Source organism: Pimephales promelas, chromosome 5 (assembly GCF_988280905.1).
Source record: "Pimephales promelas chromosome 5, fPimPro1.hap1.1, whole genome shotgun sequence".
NCBI lineage: Eukaryota > Metazoa > Chordata > Actinopteri > Cypriniformes > Leuciscidae > Pimephales > Pimephales promelas.
This window is the reverse complement of record NC_142773.1, coordinates 30,196,354-30,223,387: the sequence shown is the minus strand read 5'-3', so window position 1 is coordinate 30,223,387 and position 27,034 is coordinate 30,196,354. Positions and strand designations below refer to the sequence as shown.

At 40.5% G+C, this 27,034-nt stretch overlaps 1 protein-coding gene across 1 annotated transcript in view; it reads left to right on the top strand.

Annotated features, from left to right (window-relative positions):
- Positions 1 to 205: 205 nt before the first annotated feature.
- zswim5 (zinc finger, SWIM-type containing 5) overlaps positions 206 to 27,034 on the top strand; it is a 46,358-nt gene continuing 19,529 nt past the window's right edge. The window contains exon 1 of the mRNA XM_039676562.2: positions 206 to 767. Within this exon, the coding sequence (XP_039532496.1) occupies positions 269 to 767 (499 nt within the window). The 5' untranslated portion in view covers positions 206 to 268. The remainder of the gene's footprint in view (positions 768 to 27,034) is intronic.

Genomic DNA, 27,034 nt, shown 5'->3' with positions numbered 1-27,034 from the left:
ACACTGCAGCAGATCATTGACAGTTTTAAGTGCACGAGTTGTAAATAAAGAGGAATTTGTAACAAACAGTCTGTTTGATCACCACCGTGCCTGTCATTTCAGCGCACACATGCGCATCGCCTCGGTGCAGCCCGTCCTCGCGATTGGCTCGAGCGCGTTTGTTATTGGTAGTGACGTATGTGCAGTGACGACCCTCCCCCGTTGTGCGGTGCCTCCGTCTGTGCGCTTCTAGAGCCACCGTCCTCACTTCAGTGTTTATTTGGTTGTCATGGCGGAGGGACGTGGAGAGCTATTGCCTCAGCCGCCGCTTCACCTCTCCTTACCCCCGGCCAGCAAGCGTCCGTGTTTGCGTCCCGCTCCTCGAGGACCAGGTCCTGGGCCTGGCCCGGGATTTCCGAACTCACGTTTCCGTTGCCCGGAATCTCTACTGGACTGCGCTGCGAAGGCCGTAGCGGAAAAATGGGCCTTCGAGAGGGTGGAGGAGCGCTTCGAGCGGATTCCCGAACCGGTTCAGCGCCGTATCGTGTATTGGTCGTTCCCGAGGAACGAAAGGGAAATATGCATGTATTCGTCGTTTCAGTGCCGAGTGGCGGGTGAAGAGGGTCCAGTAGTGGGCTCGAGCTCGTCTGTTGGATCTGGTACAGTCCCTGGAGGGGTTACGAACACAACAGGCAGCACAGGGACGGGGGGTACCGGGGATGGACTGCCTTTCCGCCGGGGAATCCGGCTTTTGGAAACCGGTTGTGTGGACAACGTCTTACAAGTCGGTAAGTGTCGCTTTACCGTCCAAAGCACGTTGAAAGTTAACGTTACATCGGAAATATTTGTTTCACTTTCTAGCAAACGAAGTTTCTTGCGAAAAATGGAAGTGGCCTCGTTTAGTAAACTGTAAGTTAACAGCTTCGTTTCTACATAGATTTTTATCACTGCCAGTAAGGGAGCATTTTAATGCCTGTCGTATTGCGAAAGAAACGGAGCGCACGTTTAAAAATTAAAGGGCTCCCCTTTGGGCATGTTGCGATGGCTTTTAATGTGGAATTCATTGGAATCGGTTGCTGTAATGTTCATTTAACACTTGATAAAAACGCTTATATGCATCATAAGTTACAGAGAAGATAGTAAATAGTGTATATTTGAACAATCACAACGAGCTCTGTCGAAACGGAACATTCTTTCCCCAGGTCGCGAGGAAGAAAAGACTAACGTATATCATGCTGGTCACAATGCATCTCTGTTGTAGTAGCACACCGAGCTGCTATTTTGCTAAAATTTCCGTCTAAAGTTGGTTTCTGGGAATTATTGGCTTTTCTTCGTGTATTTTTGGTTGCTTGGCGGTTGTTGGGTCTCTTGATATAATTAAGTCCAGGGTAATCCGCTTGAATCCAAATCCCATATCTTTTGTTTATTTGCTGGTTGGTCAAGACAAAGGACGCGTATTTGCCGTAGTTAAACGAATGATAAAACACGTGCCTAGACTTTATCTTAACCCTCTGTTGTTGTATTTCGAATATCCTTTTTGATATAATCGTTAAAATGAGTAAAAAATACTATTCGGTTAAATATGTCGTTGGGTTGTCCTAGTAGAGACTATAGCACAATAACGTTAGCTGAAACCCCCCCTTACACAGGGGCTAGTTGTTCTGTATTAGCCGAATAGCATTTTTTGGTGTGTAGAGGTGTTTTTCCAAACCATAGAAACCCGTCACAGTGTTGCAAGCTTCATTTAAACGTACTAAATCGAAAAAATTGTGAAGCGACTCGAAAATGCTTTGGTATTTAGAACACGAAGGCAGTTTTAATGGCTGCCAGTGCCCAAATGTCTATACATTTTCCTCCCCCACTCGCTTTACTTCAGTAAACATACTGTCAAAATACTATCGTGAAAGAAAGGTTAAAGTGTTTTTTAATTTTTTTTTTAATAAAACGTTCTGGCCTTTGTTGGGTTCCAAAGCACAACATGACCAATTATGTGCTCTTTTGAAGTGGAAAAATTGCACCTCACTTGTAAGGTCAAATGTGGCATTTATGATGTTTGAGGCTTAGTTAAGTTCAACAAAGCCAATCACAATATTAAATATTTAGCCTATGTACCATATACGAACAGGAAAAAAAGCAGAAAATCAGTCATGCACTGGACCAGCCACATTTCTCCTATAATGTAAGCTTTCTTTTCTTGAAATAGCAGTTACAGGAAGCCCCAAATCTCCAATAATTGTAGGTGTTATAAGAGTAGTGAAAGTATACATATAACTAATTAAATAAAGAAGCCATGATTCATTTATTCTCACAAAGATCCACTGTGTTCCTTTAAAAGGCCAATGTTAGTGGAAATGTGATAACCTTGCTGTAATGAAATAACATGGGTACTTATTTAGCAACCTTGAAAAGCTGCCTTCATGAGTAAGTTTTGCCCCTTTTCACATTCAACAAAACTTGCTATAGTTATTTTATTTTTTTAAAGTTACGATATATACAAAACTATTCTCAAGAGTTTCTAGACTTAGTGATTTTTGTGTTTTTAGTATTTTAAAGGTGCTGTGCCTTTTTATGTTATACATGATTTTAATAATGTTACGTGAAGTAGTTTTAGTTTATATTTTTAATTCTGAATAATAATAAGCAGATGCCAAAACTGCACTGCATTTCTTGGATTGCCTGAGTGCTGTTTGGATAATGCTTGAGTTTTAACATTAACCATTTAAGTGTAAATAAGTACAATCTTTTGGATTGTAAAATAAACAATGGGATAGAATAGACACTTGATTGATCAGGCATCTGACAGTTAGTAGGCTATGTTATGTCTCACTTGATAAACTGAGATAAAGCAGGTTTAATTGCATACTGTTTTACTGATATTTATATTGTGTTCTTTTGCTTTTTATGGGTACAGAAACTAAGAACTGGATATGTTTGCATCTGATAGGCAAGATAATTGTGCCCTAAAACATGAACAGTCTAGAAAATGTCTGTGGGGGTGTTTTTTCACTCCAATACAACTACTAGATCCACCTGTGCATGCTTGAATAAATTGTTTTTGACTCCTCAATTGCTACACTTTCTTTTACACCTGTTTAAAACTTCCAAAGTCACTGCAACAAAGTGTAAATCGCGTTTTAATGTTTATTCAACATGTTAGCTGAAATGAAGTTAGCAAAGATGCATACTCAAAGGCTTACTCCGAAGTTTGCTAGAAAGTTCACAACAGAATTTGTACTTTTTCCAGAAGCCATAGCGAAAAAACACTCGAGCCGGGGGATGTTAAATTCATCATTATCCTCTGAATGGTCAAATGTTCTGCACCAAATATATATATATATATATATATATATATATATATATATATATATATATATATATAAAATGCTACAGGAAACCGATTTGATAAGAATAACTGATTCTCGTTTGTGTAATTCACCACCCTACCCCATCTTCTGTCTTATGAAGTCCTTAGAGAGGAGGTTCTAGCTTTGAGTTAGGCTTGAGGATTATTGGGTCATGCTTTGTTACCCAGCTGTAGAAAACTCCCCCATTCACAGAGGAGGGGGTTGGTGTGTGTGTTTGGGAGGGTGGTTAAGAGAGTATAGCTTTTCGCAATGGAGCACAAAGCTGTGATGTGAAACCTTTAAAAAAAAAAACCTCTTCTGTGGTTAGGAAGCAAAAGTTTGGTGGGGCAAGAAGAGCCACTGAGAGGTTGTTTAGCCCTCTGTAAAACCCAGACAAGCCCTGAATTGAGTTATGTTACTCTCCTGCCATGTGACTCTGAAGTCTTCAGGTTGATGGAGACTTAAACTCTCCTTTTAGGAAGTGGGTCTTTGTCAGTCCTTTGGTTTTATTACAGAAAACCATAATTTTTCTGTCATGGGTTAACTTTTTTTTAAAGTTATTTTGGCAGACAGTTGGAAGCCAGTTTGTTTGAGTTTTGAGGATGGCCGCCATTAAGCATTAGGCTAGGCCAGTGGCTGCTCTGTGATGTCACTAGGCCTGTTTTTAGCTCTTTGTCTCCTTTGAGTGTTGCCATCATTTTGGTCTTTGTAATCGGGACACATCTCATTCAGCACCATACAAGTTCAACAAGGGACCGCTAATTCTGCTCTATCTTTCATCAGCCGTACAGACAATATTTAATCAAGGTAATTAATTCCATGCCTGCAAGTCTCAAAGAAAATCACTTAAACAAATCTCCTTTTCACACTTATTAGCACTCTTAGTTTTGAAGGACACGGCCATTAACCCCCCCTCTTTGTCTTTATCAAAGGAGGGAAATTAATTTTGAAATAGGGGAGAGTGTGGTTAGCCGACTTGTCAGCTAATCAGCAGCAACTGGAGCAAGGTGAAAAACAACTCGCCGCATTCCAGGACAAAAGACCTGTCAGAGACTTTGATCAGGTCCTTGTTTCCGAACACTGAGCTCAGACTCGATAATAAAGTGACTCAGTCCCACATACGGTTAGGTTTTTAAAAGCACGTCCATAGAAAAGCCTATGCTATATGTGTTTTTCACACAGTGTGACGAGTGTTTTTATTCCCTCAGTGGATCTGGCAGTGGCACCCACCCATGCTCTAAAAATCAATTGCAACCTTGCCCTCTTTGCATTCTGCTGCAGCTTGCCCCATACCCCTCTGATTTGGGTTTATCAGCGATGCACTCCTCAGACAAGGCCTTGTCTGCTTCACAGCTGTGTTTGCGGCAATCGGTTTAGTTCAGTATCTCTGCTCCTGCAAAATGGAGCTCTGATTTTGAGCCAGAGGCAAGGTTCCCGTCCATACTCTACCCATGTGCAGCTGGGTTTGCAGCGTGTCTCCCTGCTGCAGCTTATCTGAGTTTTATTGGAACTCAGTGAGTTGTATGCACATGCGCATTCACCCATTTTACATTATTGCCCCTTAACAATCCTTGTTTAAAAGTGCTGGCTGTTAAAGGTCCCTTAAGATAGCTTTACCTCTTTGATCTCTGTACACAGGCGACTGATTATTTTGTCGATGTTTCGTCACAAAGTAGTCGCTTTAATGGAACTTTTATGCTTTTATGCCCTGGGAGGAGCGGAATATGGCTGGCGAGCCTTTAAAGCTCCGATTTACACAAGATACACGTTGCAAAGCTTTTGGAAGTGTTGTAACCCTTTTTTTACTTTATCACTGGGAGGGACATGCCCCTTTTCTCTGTCCTTTTCCTCCCTCCTGCCTTCTTCTCTGTTTGGGTGTCATTGTCAGAGATAGAGGCTGTTGAGAGTTGCTCCTCTTTAAAGAAGGGGCCTCCAGACATGCCTAATAGGGCCTCATTTGGCTGTAATTGCCTAACAAATGTAAGAGAATTCCAGAGGAAACAAAAAGAGAGAAAGAAGGCAAGTCAACCAACCGAGAACAGAGGAAGGGGGGGAAAAATTGGTTTGGAGGTGAGATTGCGTAGAGGAAATGGAAGCATATTCTGAGACGACCTATGTTTAGGCAGGCAGAAAGTAAAGGACGGCCCCCTTCAATTTGCTAAGACGTGGAGGAAAGTCCTTACATCTGGGGCTGTAACACTAAACGCGGAGTGCAGGAAACTCAAGCAGCACTCAGGCAGCTACCCTCCCCCATAGAAGGCCTTTCATCCAGCTGAGATTTTGTGTGCGGGAGTTTTTGTGGCCAGTTCACATGGAAACTTAATTTTCTAAGTCTGGACGAGAGAGGAAGGATAATGTGTATTGGAGATGAGGTCAAATATCCTGCCAGAGGGTGGAAAGAAAGAGGCCCCAGTCGGTGGCAGTTAGCAATGTGCAAACTTCTATGCAAATGTTACATTGGAGGCTGTGGACTTTTTAAAGCCATCACTTCATATGTGTGTTTATTCTAGCCATTGCAATTCCTGTTTTTAGCTTGAGTCGTTGCCAGCCACCAATCACACGGGTGTGCTGAAGGCCCCACCATTAGCACTGTGTGCTTTAAAAGGTCTCAGTGCAATTGTATTGATTCTAAAGCCATTTTTTCCCCCCGTTATTTAATTCTGCATTGAATTCATCTTGTGCTATTGATTTGTACCTGTCTGTTTCAGCACCCTTTACTTCTTTTTTGGTTTCTCCCAAAATCTCAGCCGTGTTTGATTTCTTGTGATCTTGTTTACTCTTTCTAGTATTAAAAATGCAGTGTTTCCCAACCCTGTTCCTGGAAGCACACCAACACTACACATTTTCTTACTCTTCCTAATTGATCACATCTGAATCAACTCATCAGCTCATTAGTAGAGACTCCAAGACCAGAAATATATGGGTCAGATAATGCAGAGTTCAGATTGCACGATTTTAGCCACGATTTTGGCTCGCCGACGGGTTTTGAGAAATCGCTGACAAATGCCAAAATCACAGGCAAATCTTTGTGACAGTCACACAGTGTGAATGAGCAAAGACTTGATCTGAGAGAAGCGCCGATGAGACGCCGACGCCCGTGAAATATTTGGCATGCTAAATATCTGGACCTGTCGGCGATTCAAAATCCTGCTGTGTGAGAAGTGTTTTGACGGAAAAATACATCTGTGATTACCAACAACCAATGAGAGAGCAAGATACAGAGCAGCGGGGAGTTCGGGGAGGAGTTATAGATCACATATCATCATGCATGGCATTGTTTCAGAAAAAGATTTCTTCTCTGTCTATTTGGACCCGAGAAATGGAAGAAAAATGCGTTGTTTCCTTGTCACATCTCACGTGTGTTTGTTGTAAAACGTAGTTTGCGCGCAGCGTGCTAGACAGAGTTGTCGGCGATTTTTCTTATTGTAAAGTCATGCAGTGTGAAACCTTCTGTCGCCGATCCATCGCAGTGTAAACACAGCAGTGACTGAATACTGGCCAAGATAGTCATGCAGTGTGAAAAGAGCAGCGACCTGACTACTTTGAAAATCGTGCAGTCTGAACTTGGCATAAGGGAGACATCCAAAATGTGCACTGTTGGTGTGCCTCCAGGAGCAGGGTTGGAAAAACAAGGTCAATGGGTCATTTTTTTTTTCTCCTATCGATTAAGGGAGCTTTCTCTCTGGCAGTTTAGTTTGGAACGGGGTACGGTTCACATGAAAAATAGCTAATATGAATGCCGTAATGGGACCCGGGTGCACACTGGGGTAACGTTGTCCCGAACCCGAGACTACCTGGAGAAGGTGGTCTGAGTTCGGTTGCTCCCGAACCGTACCGTGGTTCGCGTGAATGTAAAAGCAACACTGACTCGGGTGCGCACTTGTTCAGGCAGTAAAGTGACCTGCGCATGCGTTTTAGCTTGTTGTGATGTATTCAGTTAAATAAAAGCTTTGATGATTTAACTTGGATACGAGTGAGACTGAGCCTGCAGTGTATTCGTGCAATGCAAGTGGAATCAGGGCAACTAATTTGGAAATCCAATGTCTCCTCAAAAGAGTCCGTTGGCAAGCAGTAAAAGGCCACCTTATGTGACACCCACACAGTAAAACTGTATTCTTCATTCAACTGCGCATAATAGCAGCGGAATAATAAAAAACACAATATTGACCCGCATTCTGTTTTCTATCATGCGCCGTACACTTTTGCAATGACGTAATATGCACGCGCACCACGGTTCGATAGAATCAAGATGAGTGTGAAACCAGACCAACGGTGGGCGCCGGCAACAAACAGGCTCGGGCTCGGACCGCATCAAACGAGCCCAGCGTAAAAGCCCCTTAAGTTTAAAAAAAGAACACAATAACAGTGATATTTGTACGTATTATTTCTTGAATACAACTTCTGTGATGTGTGTTTTTAATATATGATTTTAAATTTATTTATTTATTTATTTATTCTTTTTTAATTCAGGTTTTAAAATGTCATGGTGTGACTCACCAAAAACATCTTATTGAAATGAATCAATTAATAATTCATATTAGATTTTTTTTACTTGAATTGTATTTGTTTTTATAAGAAACCAACATGAGTAGAGATATTTCTTAGAATGTAACACGTTTTAAGCTTTTGTATAGGTTATATTGTGAACACTTATGTAATTGACCCAAGTATTGCAACCTACTTGCTGCCATTTCACTGCCTTTATAATTAGATTTGTATGCAGATAGTAGAAGTCCACCTGCCCGTGGATATTTATCTGGTTTGTAGGATCCAGTTTTTTTTTTTTTTTTTTTTTTTTTTGCTTTGGGTTGACTGGTTCAAATTAATTGATACCAGATTTTTTTTTTTCCTTGAATATCAATTTTAGATCCTTTAGAAAGATTTTTTAGAAAACGTTAAATACTTAGAGTGAGATTCTTTAAGCGAAGCAGTGAGTGGACCCTAATCTAAAGATTTCAACAATTCAGCACTGCCTGCATCTATTATTTTTGCATTTAATTATTTGTTTTAAGTGGGCCTTAGAAGGTCTGGCAGGGGTCTTTGTAGGGCTGATGGGTCTTTAAATAAAGCCCGAAGTATGTCAGTCCTCTTTTTTTTAAAAGACTTCACACCACTAACTGAGGTGCCTTTTGTTCTTGCCTTACCCCTGTACTTTCAAAAGAGGATGCACACTTACAGTTTTCACCTTTTCCATTGTGTGGAACAGGCAAGTTATTTAAATTTGTGGCTGTCAGTCTCGGCTCCTCTGAATAAACATTAATTGCCGTTGAAGCTTAAATATTAATATATAAATATATATAATATTAATATATAAATATTAAATATAAATATTATGACATGAAGTAATATTACCCATGTTGTTCCTGGAAATCCCTTACATGGATAAAGGCATCGAGCTATTGCTGTAGCTGAATAATAACTGTAAACACACGACTAGGCAGGATTGGTAAAAGTACTCAAAAGTTATACTCGAGTATAAGTATATATACCTAAATATAAAAGTAGAAAGTCCTCCATTCAAACATCACTTGAGTAAAAGTACAAAAGTATCCGATTTAAAACGTGCTTGTACAGAAAGTAAAAAGTAAATATTCAAATTAACTGTAAATATCATTAATTAATTCTACAGGTTAGAAGCGGCATTGTTCCTTACCACTGTCGTAAATAATATAGCCTAATCACAATTACACAATTACTGTTGCACGCATACTCGCTGTTTATCCAACACCGGCTTTAGAGTGAATGAGTGAATGCTTACCCTAAAGCATGTCAAATTTGTAGTTTTCTTATGTCTCATTCGAACTACAGAAACGTGACCCAATCTGGCAAACTTATATAGTGTGGTTGTAGCTGATATAGGACCACAAAGTAAAGGCAGAAGTGCCTTTCACCCTGTTAAGACTTGCTGAAACGATTTTGTAAACATTGTTTTAATGTTTTAAATAGTAAAAAAAAATAATCTATTTTAGTGTTGCTTTAACGCCAACTCACCTCAATATGTTTTTGAGGGTGAAGTTTTGAACTCTGAAATTTCATTCACCTGTGGCAGACATTTCAGCCAATATTAATCTCCCTTGACTTCAGTGAATTCGAACATATCGTTGAAACATGGCCATGGGTGATTCCTGTTGGAAATCTTGGGATCATCAAGATTAAATCTTTGTTAACGTTAGTTCATAACTTCACAGTACTCTAGCTTATTTTAACAAATAGTCTAGTACTTTGTATTAAACGTTTTATACATCCTTTTTTAAATATATTTAATGTATTAAATCTGGAAATGTTAACTATTGAAACCTTATAGTAAAGCGTTACTGGTTTATATGTTCTTCAAACCTTCTCTGGTATTTTTATAAGAACAATGTATATTTATAATGCGTAGCATTTATCACAGTATTGAATGCTATAAAATATATTTTCTTCTCAATCTAGAAGAAGGAAACATCAGATCACAAAAGGAAGTTATTGGACTAAAACATTATTATTAAAAGTTTTTTTTTGAAAATCCCTGTCCCTTTGGACGACAGATTTATAAACGCTTTGCCTATTATTCTATTCTCATTAGAAGTTTGAGAAGAAGCTTGGCACGTGTTTTTCAAATGCATGTTACGTGACCCAAACACAGCGAACCTTTTACTGCAAAACGATCGAGTCACTCTGATCCCAGTGTTGAGCTTCATGGAACATTCTGTGCATATATTTAATAAAAAATTGCAGCTTTTGCGATTTCATAATTGCACTAAGCCAAATTGCAATTTTCGTTTTATTTTGATTAATTTTGCTGCCCTAACTCTGGGATATTGTATCTTTGGTCCTAGACTTTTAAGTTGTTTCATGACTCAAAGCTTTGACCTCTCTTTGACTTCCAAAGTATCATGACTTTGCATATCTTGTGGAAAACATGACTCTTGTTCTTGCGTTTCCCCAGCATATCACCTCTGAAACATCCTGCCTCCCCCTCAAGTAACCAAAGTGAATAATGCCTGGCTGATATAAGCTTGTTAACAGTGAGAAAGAAAACAAAACATGCAAGGAAGCACATCAGAGAGAGTGCAGGGTTTCACAAGAACATCATCTTCCACCTCAAGATCACCGCTGGTGTTTAGCACAATATGTTTTCCGTCATGTGATCGGGGTGGAAGAAATGGCATGTTCGTGCAGTTGCAGATGGCCGCACTCTCTATTATGCTTCATTAGCATCAAGTATTTCCATACCCATTCTCTGTCAATCATTACTCGCATATGAGAGGCATAAAAATGATTTGGCTACTGAATAATACAAGAACTAGTCATTAGCCAGCCTTACATTTGTACGCCCATTTTGCAGACAGGACCACCTCTTTTTTTTCAGCATTAAAAAGATATTCTTGATGAAATATTGATAGCTCCTTTTTCAAAGTAGGGTTTGGAGGAAGGCGTCACATGCTGATCATTGTGCCTTGGTAGGTCCGTACAATATAAATATCAATGGTTTTCTCCCCCTCTCCTTGCCTACTGGCTTCTTTTTCAATATAGCCTAATGACAGGCCTCTGTTTCCCTGCAGTGGCTGTGCTGATATGGCCCATTAGGCACCGGTTTCTCGCAGGCAGCTGAGTGAACAGATGACTGCAGGAAAATGGTTGGAGGAGAGAGGGAAACGGCAGAACTAAAAGGCAAATATGAAAGGCAGAGTAAATAACCAACCTGTCATCCCCTGCTCCCCACCTCCCCAGCCACCCTCCTCTGGAGGGCAAGAGAGACACGTGAAAGAGCGAGAGAGAGAAAAGAAGCATCTCATTAGTCTTCCAGCTCTCCCTGACTCTGGGACTGACACTGAGCACGTCAGTGCAGCAGCAGACATGCAGACATGCAGTGAGGGGGCTACCCCATCCCGCCCATCCTCTCGTACTCCAAACATGATTAATGTGCGCAACAGCCGTGGGGCTTTATGTCTGGACCGCTCCTCCCCACACCGCACGTTTTTCAGAGTTCCACCCCTCCACATCCTCCCCGGGATGCCTGCATCCTAGTTCCTTGCCAGACTTGCAGAAGCGTTCTGGAACTGTAATTTGCTATGTCCCCCACAACCAGTGCTGTGGGACCCAGAACTTTGACTTCTGCACCGTTCAGCAGAAATAACAGTTCAGATAATTGGTTTTAGTCTCTCGTAATCCCCAATAGTCAGCTACGACTCCTGTGCAAGAATCAATTGATAGGCTCCTTACATTTCGAATGTAAGTGCCCGAGCGAATCAAGCTCCGTAATGCGCGTAGTGTGTGGGCAACCTGCGGTTTCCAGGTCATATTCGAACACCTGACTTTGCCGAGGCCCAACGCAAAAGTCATGTGCTGAAAGAAAACAATGCGATGAATAGGCTTGGCTCTTGTATAGGCAGAGGGGGGAGAATATGTGCTCTTCAATGGGGAATTGTGGTACTTGTCATGGTGTAACAGGATCAGCGTGCCCTCCACCCTAGAGCGCAGAGGGCAGCCATTGTTATGCTGCAGGAGAAAGGCAGCGGGGGCCGTCGACCCGGGCTGAGCTTGTCTTGTGGGGGTGATTCTCCTCCGAGCCCTACGCCAGAGACAAACGCAGAGGACACTTTTCTTGCTATTCTCAAAGGTCACTGGGGAAGACAAATAAAGCTTACCAGAGATTAAGAAAAGATTTTGATTGTAACATTAATTTTTATCATGTTTGTCATTCTTGAGTAATGCACTTTGCTAGGACATCCGTGATACCCTCCAGATAAACATGTCCGTCAGTACATCACAGTCACTGCTTGAGCATCTCGAGAGCAATATCTCTGCCGTCTTTTGATTATTAAATTCATTTTTTTCCTAGTATAATTTCTCCTCGGAAGGAAGGAACACTAAGCACTTTTTGTGCTGTGGCAGCAGAATAAGGCAGGCGGCGTCAGAAAGTGTAAATCAGCGTTGAAAGCGCATGGCCTTATCTACTGGATAAAACCAGCCCTGCAACAATGGCATTAAAGCACAACTCATGAAAGCTGCAATTAAACACTATCTGATCTGATTCTGTTCGAATGACATTTTTTTCCCTTCTACTTCTTTCTGTATAATGAACGCCCTCCACTTTCGTTGAAAGACACTGAACTGTCTGTATAATTGGGAAGTAATCCTGATGGAACCAGACAGAAACTTCGTATTTGCAGCCTAGCAGCTTCGATGGTGTTTAACCCGCCAGTGGTGGTAAAGTTCTGTCAGGACTACAGTTTGGATTGGCGCTATGGTTCTGTTCTATGCAAAAACTCTCTGCCCATCCATACAGCCTAGCATAGATAAGAGCAGGGGGAGCAGCATTAGCCCCCCTTAGGGTAAAGCGTACAGATACAGAACCAACATGAATGTATTGCAGATATTATTAATGTTCAATGATTTAATGTACAATATTATTTCAAGAAAAATGTGTCCGTTTGGAAGAGGAATATCAGAAGGCCAAGTCTTAAATGGACAAGTGAAGCAGGGGATGGAGGAGGGTAATTAGTTCCTGATTAACTCAATAATGCTGCTGATAATACTGAATGAATTTATAGGGATGCTGTATTCCTATGTGACATGTTGACATGACGTCCTAGACGTGGATCAGCTGAGAGTCAGCCAAAACTAACTTTTATTAACCAAAACTACTTTTTTTTTCTCTTATTTTAGGTGTGCAATGGATCACAAAACTCTCAGTTCGGATCATATTATGTTTTTGGATCATTTTTCACATCAGTAAAAAAAATTGTGTAGGGCAAATATAAATTTGCTTTCTATTATTTAAAAAACACTTTGAGTACAATACCACAACAAAAAAAAGACAAGTGAACAGTCAGTAAAATAAAAGGTAAATGAATTACAAACATAAATAAATGTAATAGAACAAGGATACGAATGAAATAAAACTTATTTCTCACTACCTGAACAACTTTTATAAAGCAGTTTGAGTTTATGCCTCTTTTAAATCGCTTATGAATGCCTGTGCAGCAGTGTGCATTTTACTTTCAAATTAACAGCAATTTGTGGGTGGCAATTGCTTGAATGGTGGGCTCATTATTATTTTTAATGAAAAACACAACAGTAAAACAGTACTAAATTTTACCAAACAGGCACTTTAACATTTTGCTTTGGAACCAAAATCTTCCACAATCATCTTGTCAGTCCTAGCTCGCTGCACTCTCGTCATGTATAATACATTAAATCTGACCTGTGCTGCTGATCTGTGTTGCTACTCTCCTTGAAACACATTCAGTTTTTAATTGTAGTGTCTGTTCTCTTACTTACGAAATTATTTTTACTACTATTAAATAATCAAAACAGATGTAGGGGGGTGGTGCCATGGTGGGCAAGTGATGTAATTGGTGTGCGGCTGCTGAACACTGTGTAACAACGGTAACACTGTTTTTGAAGTAATATCATGATGTTCCAGGAAATCCCTAATCCAGCTAATACATATTAATGTAGCTGAATAAAAAGATGAATAATGTAGCTGAATAAAAAGATGATTACTGATTAAACAAGTCAATAAACACACACTGCCTCCAATATATGGTGTATTTGAGTTCAAGCTTTCTCTGGTTTTACATAATAATAAAGTATATTTATAATGCAATGCTAATCGATATGGCCTTTATTACCATACTGTAGAATACTATACAATTATATATTGTCTGCCTCATTCTATGAGAAGCCACTTCATCTCACAAAAGCAAATTTCAAACACTCAACTGATGTTATGAAGTGTGTAAAATCAAGTTTGGGAAGATTTCTGAAGCCTGTCTTTTTCAGATTGCACTTTATAAGTGACTCAAACTCACAGTACTTTCAGAAGCCCCCTTTCCACCAAAGCATTTTGAGAGCCGGTTCGGAGCCGGTGCCTGCGCGCGAACCAGTTCTTTGTGTTTCGACAGCCAAAGAACCGGTTCGCGGCCGGGAAAACTGGTTCCAAAGTGGCACCAACTCTTTGCTGGACTAGAACCGTTCTTTTAGCACGTCATGTTTACGTCGAGGGCTGGGGCGGGTTTAGATGTGTTCTAAACATATTTTTTGACCATCGCAAAGCCAGGAGAAACTAGAGAAAAAAGACACAAGACAGGGGTACATAACTTATCAGAAACGATTACATATCAAACGAAAAGATTAAAAGACTTACATATTTCAATTGTTTTTAAAATATTTCTTGGTACACGAGTTAAGAGATAATCCCAAAGCAATGTACTTGCAAGCGTTTCTAGCAACGTGAACAGTGACGTAACGACGTCGTTCCCTGGGCGCTCTAGTCAGTGGAAAAACAAACAGGTTCTGAATGGGTTCGCAAGTTGAACCAACTCCGAACCAACTTTGAACCAGCACCAGTTCCGAACCATTTTTTTTTTCGGTGGAAAAGGGGTAAGAGATGAGAAGCATTTACTGGTCACTGAGCCGCTCTTCACTTACACACTGTGCATACATTCATTCAATTAAAAATCGAAATAATCGAATTAGCAATTTCATAATCGCACGAAGCTTAAACTGGCTTAAATTTTTAAATAGACAGGACTTAAAACACATGCAAACTTTCACTCTATAATGGTTAAACCTTACAATTAATCTGCGAATCACATGCATTCCGAACCGTGGATCCATTATGATACATTACACCCTTAACTACTATTATAATTGCTATTCATATTCACCCTGGTTTATTGTGCACCACTTTTATTATAAACACTATTCTGAAGCATAAACTCTAAATGATATAATGACGCTAATACTAGCGGTTCTTTATCTATGAATCATTTGTTTGCTCTCACCTTCTCTCGTGTTGACTTTAGATATTGACATTGAGCCGGTGGTGCAGCATTACCTTCTTTATAAAACTATTACCATTCTAAAGATATCACAGAGTAATGGATTTGTCTTGCTGTATTTTGAGCTAGCCAATCTGTGCCTGTATTGAAGCACCCGGTGCACAATTTGTTTTCATCAGCAGTAAATGGTGGATCATTGTAGCCGTGACGGGAAAGCACAAAGACCAGCTAATGAAAGGCAATGGCTGTGGCCTCGGTCTCATCACCACTCACTGTGCTCATGGATGAAAACAGGTGTCCTCTTGGAGCTGGGGTTTCATTTAAAGAGGGATTTTAAAGGAATATTCATGACCACTATCTTTATTTGGGTGGGTGAAGGGAGGAAAAGAAGTGGGGGAAGAGAGCCAGTGATTGAAGAGGCCTGTCTGGGATAATTCAGTTTGATTGGACTCTCCGTCTCTCATTACCATTCCAGTTTCAACAGGGAGACGCCCCTCAGTCATCAATCCACCATGCTCATCTCCTTCTGAGGATGCTAAAATGAGCTGGAGGCCTGGAGTACATGGTTTAGTATTACTATTCTTCTGTGCACAACATTGAGTCCACTTATAACACCTCAGACTTTTGTCTGTTTATTTTGTCACAGATTGGAAACTTATTGTGATGAAAAGCATCAGTTATTAGAGGCTATTGACACATTTTGGTTGAGTCATTGTATCCAAGATCCTGAAAATCTTAGGCACAGATTCAAAAACCTTGTGTTTTAGCCTAGACAATATAGTGAGTCATAGCATTTTAAGGATTGGTGTTTACTTCTATTGCATTAAGGAACCTGGTTTGGTTTCAATATGCTGCCTGCACAGGAAGTCAAGCTCATAATGCTTGTTCATGTACCGACAACTATTTCCTTTGTGGCATCTTTGTGGCTTGAGACCACATCATCTTCACCTGTGTCATAGTTTCATACAATCTGGCCTCTTTTTGTTCCATGTACCCAGTTTAAGGGTTAAGATAATGTTCCGCTGTGAATGCTGTATAGAGACCCCATTTCGCACCTGGCATGTTTGTAGTCACCATTTGCAACATCTAACCTGTCATTGCAAATGGTGCAATGGTACTAGCTTACATTGTCCTTTTAGATGGCAAAGCTACTTCTGCCGCCCTTGGTAAACCGAGGAGGTTAGTGCAACACTTGATTACAAAAGCCAAGTGCTGGGAACTCCCTAAGGGTGAACAGCCATTGGACCATGTTAACTGGACCCTTCAATTGTTCAATCCCTCCCTCCACCTCTTGGCACTTTTAAATCAATAAAAAGTCTACCGATGCAGATCTTGCATTGCTAGCATAAAAGGGGGATTTATCTTAGCTTGTAGCTCCTTTTAAGTACTAAAATACCTGTATGGTTACATCATTCACCCAGGATGCTGCAGGCCTTGAATATTGTCAAATCAAACCCAGCTTGAGTTGAAATACCTCATTCTATTTCTTATTCCTTTTGTGTAGTTCCTGCTTTATTTCACCATGTTTCAGCATGGCTGGAGTTGAAGGGGTTTCCCTCTTCTCCCTCGGGTACCACATTCTCTTGGAGTTCAGCCCATTTGAATAGTCTGTGCATGTGTCATAAACACACCCTGGCTTTGATGTCGATAGATCACCACAATGGACGGCTGCCTCTCAATTCCCCCAGTTGTAAACCTAGAAGCCCCTTTGTGCAATATACTGTCTTTTGGTTGAACTTCAAAGCATGCAGTTTGCTTCAGTCATGGAATAATGTATTCCAATGTGCTGTCCAGATGAATGTGATTGCAGACCCATGTGTGCACCTGCATACATGGTTTTTCCTGCATAGAGAATTACGAGGCAGCCGCCCCTGTCAAATCTCGTGCCGTCGCTGGCTCTTGACAAAATTCGGACAGACAGACACATGCAGATACATTTTTTCCATAACATTTCAATTAATCGATGGTGGATGGCAGATAAATGCTTATGGTTTGAGTTTAATAAAGACACGGAAAGTCATCATGGTAAAACGCAATGAACGTGTTTCACTCTTTTACTTTCGTTTTCAACAACGTAATTCAAGGAAAACCAATCAAGGAAAACACGCATGGGCTCGACATTAGTGCTTGTCCAGGACATTTTTTTTTAAGGGACAAATGAAAGAGAATTGTACTTGCCCAACCAGACAAATGCCCTGATTTAAGACAATTTTCAATATCAAAAAGTAAGATATAAAATTACTAGGGAATTGTGCTTAATTTAATATAAATGCCAATTGATAACCTATAGTTGATAATAATAGGTCTACCTAATGTAGGCCTCCTGACGGTAACAACATAACATACAGTTAAGACACATTACATGGAGTGCTGTTTTCCTGAATACCATCACTATTCAAACCAAGACACTGATTTCATAAGTTCCATTAAACAAATAGTTAAAATTAAAGGAAAACTCCGGCTCAAAATTAACCTTTGGTCTAATAACACATTGGTACTTAGTTGACCATTCTCTGAGATTTGTTTTCATGATTATCGGATGTAAAGAGTTTTAATCTCTAAAAACTGTTTAGCATATAACGCTAGTATAAGTAAATTAAAAAAAAGATAGTTAATACCACTAACAAGAAGGCTCAAAAAAGCCTCTAACTGCCCCAGACAATTTAATAAGAAGATATTATATAAAGACACTCCACTTAGTGTACAGTCAGGAGCCGTCTTTGGAAAACAGTCTCGACAAGTCGAACCACGAATGCTGTTCTTACAGTTCAAAAGTTCGCTGAACTTCATACTTGTTTTCCAAAGATGGCTCCTGCCTGTATACACGAAGTGGACTGTCTTTATAAAATGATTGAGTGTTTTGAACGAATCGTTGAGTCAAAGATTCAATTACCCATTCATAAACTACCTCATTCTAAATAAGTCAGCTGTTTGAATGAATCGTTTGAATAAATGACTCAATGAATCACTCATTAAGACGTCACCTACTGCCACCCACCTACTGGCTATTTAGTTTCAAAGTATCATTCTTTTCAACATTCCATATTTATTCAAAAAATATTTAAAACAATCTCATAATCTCATTCAATATAGTTGTAAGTTTTCAACACGGTTGCGCTGAATCAGAGAATTATGCATTTCCGATTGATTTCAAACTAATCCTGGTCTTTCTATTTCCTCAAAATATATAGGCTATTTTGCATTCTAGGGATGCACAATACATTAGTACTATATTGGACATTAGCCAGTATTCATTTTTCTGTCAGTATTTAATTTTGCATGCTCATTGTCTCTTTTTTTTATTTTCTTAAAATGGATAGCCATTTTTCAGATTGTACATTATATTATTTTTTGATGCCTTAATTCACTTGTGGCATTTAAAATCATTAGGTCTAAATGTAGTTTTTGATATACACAACCCAAATTTGAGTCAAATATGGACAAGTTTGTTAAAGTTGGGCTGGGTTAAAATTTAGTTAGATAGTTAAATAGTTCCAACGTTTTTTCACTAGATACCAAAATTTGTATTGAAAACTGTGAAATTTACTGGTACCTATTGAAATGTTGATATTGTGTAACACTAGTGCAATCCTATCTCATGTGTTCCTATCCATCAAGTGCTCCATCATACCTTGCTGTTCCAGTGTCTACACCGTTATTACCAGTATCCATGAGACCTTGCTCAGATGCTCAAAATATTTGCCTCATCTCTTCACTGTGAAATGTTATTTGGATTTTGATCTGTCTGTGCTGATTAGACAGAAAAGCACCCCCCCCCCCTTTCTGTCATCCTTCCATTAATATTTCTTTTCCAAGCCTCCTTCCTTGCATTATTAACAAGCCCTTCCCCAATTAAGATGGATGAGACTGCTCTTGAGGGTATTTGTTCAGGTAAGATCTCTGATTAGCATATCTGATGGATCTGCCTTCATGCGCTGATTAAAACCATCCTCTTTCCCCGGGGCAACTTTAAAGAAAGAAATGCTCAAAAGAGGACCCTCACACATTCTGTTAATACAACAGACCATGCTACAGTGATGGTTTCATTTCCTGTATCCATGCTAGGCCCGCCCTATATTGTCTCCTTATTACTTTAAGTTTCATCCAAAGGACAGAACCGGCTTGTCATGCATTCCCTTTATTGTTAGGGCATGAATAACAGGATTAGCCCTAACAGAATTTATGAGGAACATTGCTGAAAGAATCTAAGTTAAGGAATAGTCAAGAGGAGCTATGCTTGCTTAAATTTTTAAATGAAGCTGATTATCCGAAGCAAGTACTTAGAATAAAAAAATCTATAGGCTTCCTGTTTGGAAAAATTGAAGCCTAGTCTCAAGGACATGAAAAGCAGACCAATGAAATTTCATGCCTGTGACCCTTAGATACAGTCCAACTGGTGTCATTGTCATAACTCGTGTGCTGTCCGCATAATACAAGCAAGATCAAGAGTAATAAGCTGTGTTGAACAACTTCGATACAGCACAGATGGAACTTTGCTAACTTAAACACAATTGAATTGCATACTGTGGTGGTGTGCAGAGTTTGCATCAATACAAGGCTTTTTGCTTTTTTATATTGTTTTTCATGTTTCAGGCTGTAGCAATGCAAGTTTTGTAGACCACTCGCACCTGGATTTCCTGAGTGCGTCGATCTAGTCTCTCTCAGGACTGTGGCAGTCGGGAAAATCTAGGGAGCGTCCTTGTTTATCCAGTTGTGAGACTGCGTGCGGTCTACTTAGTACATCTAAGGTCAGTGAAACCCTGATGAGGAGGGGACTGAGAGGAACCTTTTGCTTGCTCTCCGGCACCTGCTCCCAGTTTTGGGAGACAGAATGCACCAGTGTCTGCAGCAGCCAGTTTGGCAGGATCATCAGTAATACTCTATTTTTGTCTTATTCTGCAGCTATGATGGCAAGTGCTTGGATGGGCTTATTTTTGTACATCTGGATCAGCACTTGGGAGAGGGAAAGCTGTAGTATCGCTTGTTGTTCTGGTTTGTTGAAGAATATCGATGGTTAAAACTGGTGTCATGTTCTTGAATTTTCCAGATTTAGTCAAATATCTGCTGATGTTTCCATATGAAGTCCAGGTGTGTGGATGAAGAGCTCCTCACATGTTCCTTCACTGCCTAATCAGAGAAAATATGCTCCTAGTCCTATCAGAAATGACCAATAACCTAAATGGTTGTATTAGGGATGCCCTATAGATATGAAATGCAATTTATAACGTATGACCAATAACTGATCAATTATTTTACAGAATTCATCCATGCATGTTTACAGTGTTGTTTTTTTTTTATGTAATCAAAATGTCATAGCTGAAATTAAATCTCTTAAACCAGCCTCTTTCTTATAGGGATGTCCCGATCCGATCCACGGCATCGGTATCGCGCCGATACCGGCCCAGAACGCTAGATCGGAGATCGGAGGGGAGAAAAAAATATGAGCGATATCCAGTTTAGCGGCGCAGCCTGTCACGTGATGATTGTTGTGTTTACGCACACGCGCGCAGAGAATCACTCTCGCTTTGCGTGTCAAGAGCGAAACTGGCGCGCGTAAAGTTTGAAGCGAAATTTACGCGCGTGACGCGCGTCAGAATCAAAATCCGTTGGCGGTCATTGTTTTTATGTCGACCGAGCATTCATCAAGAGAGTTACCGCTCTGTATTTACTCTGGATAGCAGAACAGCGGCGTGGGGATCATCGTCGCCGTATATTTGTGTCCACCGGACCCTTCGGAGCCGAACCGTTTGGCGAGTTTCACCATTTGCTCGCTCCAGGAGCTGCGCTGGATGACGGCCGCTGTCAGCGGTACTTCCGCCTGTCACGCGCCCAGTTTGATGACCTGTTGTCCCGCATCTGAGCGAGGATCACCCTCGCCCTCATCCATCTAATCTAGCTGTCATTTATTTTTGTTTTGATAATAAATAGAGCCAGCCTTCAAAAGTTATTAACCTGTCCTGTGATTTTTTTTTTTTTCTCTCTCTCACGTCCAGACACGAATTTATGCACATATGTTGATTGTCTTTACAACATAATACTATTTCTAGATATGGAATGAATAACATTCAATACAAAATGAACATGTCTCCATATAGAAATAATGTTTTAAGTGATGAAACATTTGCTTTGTTGTGCATAATCCCACCATGCATTTAGTCATATTAACAAAATAATTTATTGAAGCATCCAGACACTTCACCACGTGAGCAAGCAGCTAGGCTCCTGATTGGTTAACGCGGCGCGAATTCACGCCAAAGTTCAGCCAACTTGACGCGCGAATGAGGCGTATTCGCGTCTTCCGCGCCGCGCTCCACGCCTCATTCGCGCCGCAGGAATTTTTCTTGCATTGACTTAACATTGAAATCATTCGCGCCTGACGCCCTATTCGCGTCCGGTGTGAACGTAGCATTAGTGCGTCGAAGTTGTGATAGCGCTGTCGGCTAACGCGAAATGCTACTATTTACATTCCATGGATGTTTATTCATATTGTTTTGGACTAAAAACTTCTTCAAATTGGATTGTATGGACGCTTTACAGTGAAACCAAACCATTTTTGTTGGAATGTGGACTAACAGATGGCTAATTGGTGAGTTTCTTCCAGTTTGTGTTGGTTTGTTTTGGCTGTTGGTGGTCTGACAAAGAGACAGATTGTGCCCGCTGTGTTGATTGTATCTTAAAATGGTTTACGTCGTTCGAATCACGAGTTTCTCAGCTTTCCAAAGATATGTATTATGTTTACTTTTGTGTTTGTTTTGTTTTGTCTTTCACAAAGTTAAACCTATAAACCACCCTGTGGGCCGTATACGGCACGTCGGACCACGAAAAAAAAAATATCGGACTAATATCGGTATCGGCAAAAGCCAAAGGTGCGGCATCGGTATCGGTATCGGAAGTGAAAAAGTGGTATCGGGACATCCCTACTTTCTTACCTCAACCTTAAGCTTGCAATCAGATCTGCCTAGAGCTATCCAATAAACAAACCAAGTCCCCACCCTACATTTTTTTTGATAATTAATTTTTCAGGGTTGTACATCACAATTCATAAGAAAATGTACGCCGATACTTCCGTTACTGTTCCTTAGGCTCCTGTAGATATTATTTGATCCTGCAACTGTCTTTCTCTTTAGAGTCTCAATGGACCTCTATCCACTGTCTGATAATAGAATTGCCGTCACCCCTGGAATAGACTTCAGGCTTGGTTCCTACATCTCCTCCCGCTACTCTGCCTCTTTTTTTTCTTCTTCTTCATTTCTTTACTCCCTCCTCTTTTGTAATTACTGGAGTTTGGCTCTGTGCCCAGTTTTCTCCATTGATGTCTTCCTCCCTCCCCCTTCTCTCTGTCCCTTCATCTCTGTGAAGTCCACACACTCTGCTCTTTGTGGCTGCGGTAAAGGAGGCAGCGTGCCCATGGAATTCATGTAACACATTCCACTGGATACCCCTCCTCTGCCTCACATGCACACTGAAACCCTCCTGTTGCCACCCATTGCTGTGCCAGTTGTGTGTCTGTGGGCATTATGTTTGGCGCGTGGCCCTAGATGGGGTGTCCTGCCACCCCTCACCCCCTGCCTGATTTCACTGGGCCTTAGCAGATTCCTCCTGCTGACTCGGGATCCCTGTTTCTATGAGCCATATTGCTGGATTGACTGCTTCCTTTCCTTCCTTTTCTTTGCACATACATCCGCAAAGCAGTTATTTTGAGAAAAGATGGACATTTGATCTGGCGGTGGGATGTGCTTCCGTACTTCCATTTCTTAAAGCTTTCAATCAGACCCGTCTGAACAGATATTCTGGTAGGGCAGCACCTCCTCATCTTACCTCATGGGATAAAAGAGCTTTTCAAAACTGGGTTTCCATTACAAATGCTAGAACGTCTTAGGGCTGACATCTATACTAACGTACAAAGCTTTTTTTAAATCGTACACAATCATACAAAACACTCTGCTAGCACAGGAGTATGAGCAATGTAACAGGAAACTCAAAAGAACGGTATTTTGAAGGGGGTGTACAGAATTTTATCCTCCCTCATAGTGGTCAAGGAAAGGGGCCAGATTGCTCTGGTTTAGGAGTGTATGTTTTGTTTGTTGTTGCTAGAGTGCCCGCGGTTCGTCTAAAGGCCTGCCAGGCCCTGCTGGGTCCTCTAATCTCAGGCGGTGAAGAAACACCCTTCACTTTCCACCAGAGTACTGCTGGAGCAAGCAAGAGAAAGGTGCCACCTGTCTCTATCCTGTTTATCCTTTACATTCACAGTTTGAATGAGAGGTACAGGGTTATTTTGGTCCTCTAAACCACACTTGTGTTTCTCTATTCTGGGGTTGATGGTTCTCTGCCTCTACCTGGTAAGGTGGGGTTTTTTCCAGCTTGCCTGTTGGGGCAAAGCCAAGTTCTGTGGTGCCAAGTTTCGAAGGGTCCAGCTGGCAAAAGCAAGGCCCTTTGTTTTACTGCACTCTGCATTCAGGCCCAGTCGCACAATGTTTTGTCACTGGTCTGAGTCAGTATGCGATGGCGACGACCTTGGCAAAAGAGCAAGGTGAGGTGCTCTGTATTGTGCGAGCTGTAATTGTTGCCTGTCAATGTAGATACTGCGGCATGATAGTTTTATTCTCGTTCAACGATGCTGAATGTCTCTATACGTGCTATGAATTTTTTTAGACCATGCTTTCTGACATTTGCCGCTGTGTTTTTGAACAGCAGGGCACGTCTGCATAGTTAAGAAAACTTCTTAAGAGACCACAAGGACCTTAATTCCTAGCTTTCTCACAGAGACCTTCCTTTGGGCGCCCTCTTCAACAGGACATAGGGCAATTTATGAATATTCATTCAGCTGTCCTTGGTTACTAAAAGCAGTGCTTAAATCTACATAATTTGTGTTTAAGTGCCTTTCAGATGGCCTTTTCCTTTTTTGACACTCTCAAGAAAAGGAGCCATACTTGGTAATCAAGCTGCCATTGTAGGACGGATCCTAACAGTTGAAAAGCTAGTCAAATGTTCTGACTAAAAGTAGTCAAAGGCTATTTTTTAATTCCGTTTTCAGTGTCCAGTCTCATAAAGCCTAAATTAATCACACTTTTTTGTTTATTGTCAAAGCTTTAGAGCAAATACAAAGGTGCTTTCTTGTAAGAAAAACTGATCTTAAGATTTACCTTCTATACTTTTGTTTGTCTACATTGATAATATACCATGTGTTTTACCTTATTCCGTTTGTGCCTCTCCTGGCCTGCTGCAGAGAGGGTGTCATTGGTGAGCTGTTCTTTTGAGAGCTTCAGGTCTGTTTTAAATGAATGGATATCTGGCAGTAGGCCTTTTATTTGATCATAGAGCCCAGCTAAAGTGCATTGTGTTGTATTGTTTACAGAGTATTTTCTATTATTCAGAATACGAGCGCATGTGAATGTCAATGAAATCCTTTAAACAGTTTGAAATAAGCTGTTTTACTTATTTAAGCTGCTATTTTCCCTTAAAAGTCCTTGTCTTGCTGTCTTTTTATTTTTAATGTTTTTGTATAATTGCGCACCTGAAAAGAACAAATCAGTTTAATGTGATTTGATCAGTCACTATATTGAACTTAATGCTGTAGGAGCAACTTAGTCTTGTTCAATGGGCTTTATTAAATAAAAAATATAATGAAACTTTATTTAAATAAGTGTTTTAAACATTAATATTTAAATGTATTATGCTGTTGTTTTAGTTTGTTAATTATTATTGATGATACTTTTTTTCTCATCTGAGATTTTATTATTTTTACCTAATGTTGATCATTTGTCCCCATACTGGGAAAACTATCATCACAATACACGAGGGGCAACCATTCTGCACTTACAATAGGACATTGTCTCGCTTTGAGAGAAGACCAAGCACTTCAGGCCTCTTGGGTGCTTGAGTTTGTGCTTGTGTTCCTACTCTACATTCCTCTATCTCCTATCTGTTCTCTCCTGTCCTCCTCCTCTCCTGTCCGTCTGGGCCACTGATCTCCTAGCAGCAGTGGTCGCACAGGACCCTGCTTCCAAGCTGACGCCTGCTAACCGCTGCTGGCTTTTTGTGGGCAACAATGGCAGGCCAGGCCCCAGCCTAAGGCCTAGACAGACCCGTCAACAACAAAGGCGGCCTGTGAATCTGAGGCCCAGTGGGCAGCCGGTGCAGAGGGAATAAAGCAGGTCAGGGCCAGATTAAGAGTGCTGAGGGGAACACAGCGCAGGCCTAACGGGTGCATGCCAGCTCAAAAGGCACTCCTGAGAGAGACAGAGGGAGGGAGGCCGCAGACAATGGGGAGTTTTGAGGAGGGGGGGATAGTTGGAGGAGGAGCTTTTGTAATTAGAGATGCCGCCATTGCTGCCTCAGCTGATTCCTTAGCTGTGCACACCTTCAGGGTCTCATCACCGTAATGCATGCAAAAGCTAAGCTGGAAGGGCTTGTTAGGGACGATTCCTTTGTGTTTGCGCTCCCCCTCTCTTGTTTTTTTGTCCTTGTCCATATGCTTTGCTTGGTTTGATGAGCATTTTCTGCAGGGAAACATAAGGAGGGGTTGATTGGATATTTTGTTTTAGCACTATTTAATGGAAAACACAAAGATAATATGGTTTAGTTTTAAGTACATTTAAGGCATCTTTATTAGCAATGAATTGAAATAAAAATCTCGGCTGAAACCATAAATGCTTACTTTAACAAAATTAGTTTATTTAAAAAAAGGTTAGTTTTATATTGATAGTTTGAAGTGATTATACTTATTTTTCATTCAGGGAGAAGACAATTAGTTTGTTATCTAATACAAGCACTAATAATAAAATTTTTTTTTCAGGAAAGTTTACAGGTAATATTTAGTAACAATGTCTTCTCAAATGAGGGGCAATCATCTCATATAATAGAATGAGATGTTGCACTACATGGCCCCACAGTTTCTGTACAAGATAAGAAAATGTTATTTATTAATTAATACGTTAAATCAAGAGAGTGATCGCTTTAGTTTAGAGGGACTTGCACAAGTTGGAAAAAACAAATAATTGTTTTGAATAGGTTTTTTTTTTTCTGTTATTGCATGTTAAAAGTTTGTTCACTTTTTTAATCGGTCTCTGAAATATCAGTGCATCCCTGGTTAGAGACAGAAAGAATGGTTTAGTTAAGGCAGCAGGGAAAGAAGGAAATGCAGGCGACGTATTACTGCTGGGACAAGCCCTGAGTACATATTTACATTTTCTTACCTTGTAGATGAAAACACAAAGCACACAACAGATGTGAGCTTATTGGTCCTCAGACGTTTTTTTTTCCATCTTTTATCTGATACTGGTTTTACAGCTGCGGGGCAAACTGAAGTCATACCTCCTCGTAGGAAACGGTTAAAGATGGAATCCTGTGGGAAAACAGAAAATATACTTGACGCTGTGAGGCCCGCACGAGTTATGGGCAAAGCAGTCAATCGGTTTTCATTCCTTTTCTCATATTGATTAGGGATTTTTTTTTTTTTTTTTTTTGTGAATGAGTGAGTCATGAAATATAAGCTTCTTAAAGCATTATCTATCAGTGCAGGCTATGCTTCTAGTGTGAGCAGAGCTCAAAGGAGCCATTGTGTCCTGCAGACTGCTGCTTGTCAATTGCAGGCCAGCAGATGGTTTGTACATGTTCGCATATTAAACACAACCAAGTCGCATTTAGAGAAATGGTAAAAGTGGCAGAATAAAATCTTAGAGGGCATATGTTGATGTGCAAGGGCTGATGGTGGTTGGCTGTTCACAAACAATCCATCAGTGATCAGGGATTGTGGAGGCCGGTGACCTTTCCTAGCTGTCAGATTGTCTTATGTATGCAGACTGCTCACAAAACAATACCAAAACTCAGGCTTCTATTCAGGCATAGTGTCTGGATGGCTTGATACTGATTTTATATAATATGGCGTATTTTGCATGAGACAAGCATTTTATTGATTTTTTTTTTTTCAATCCTTTTAGC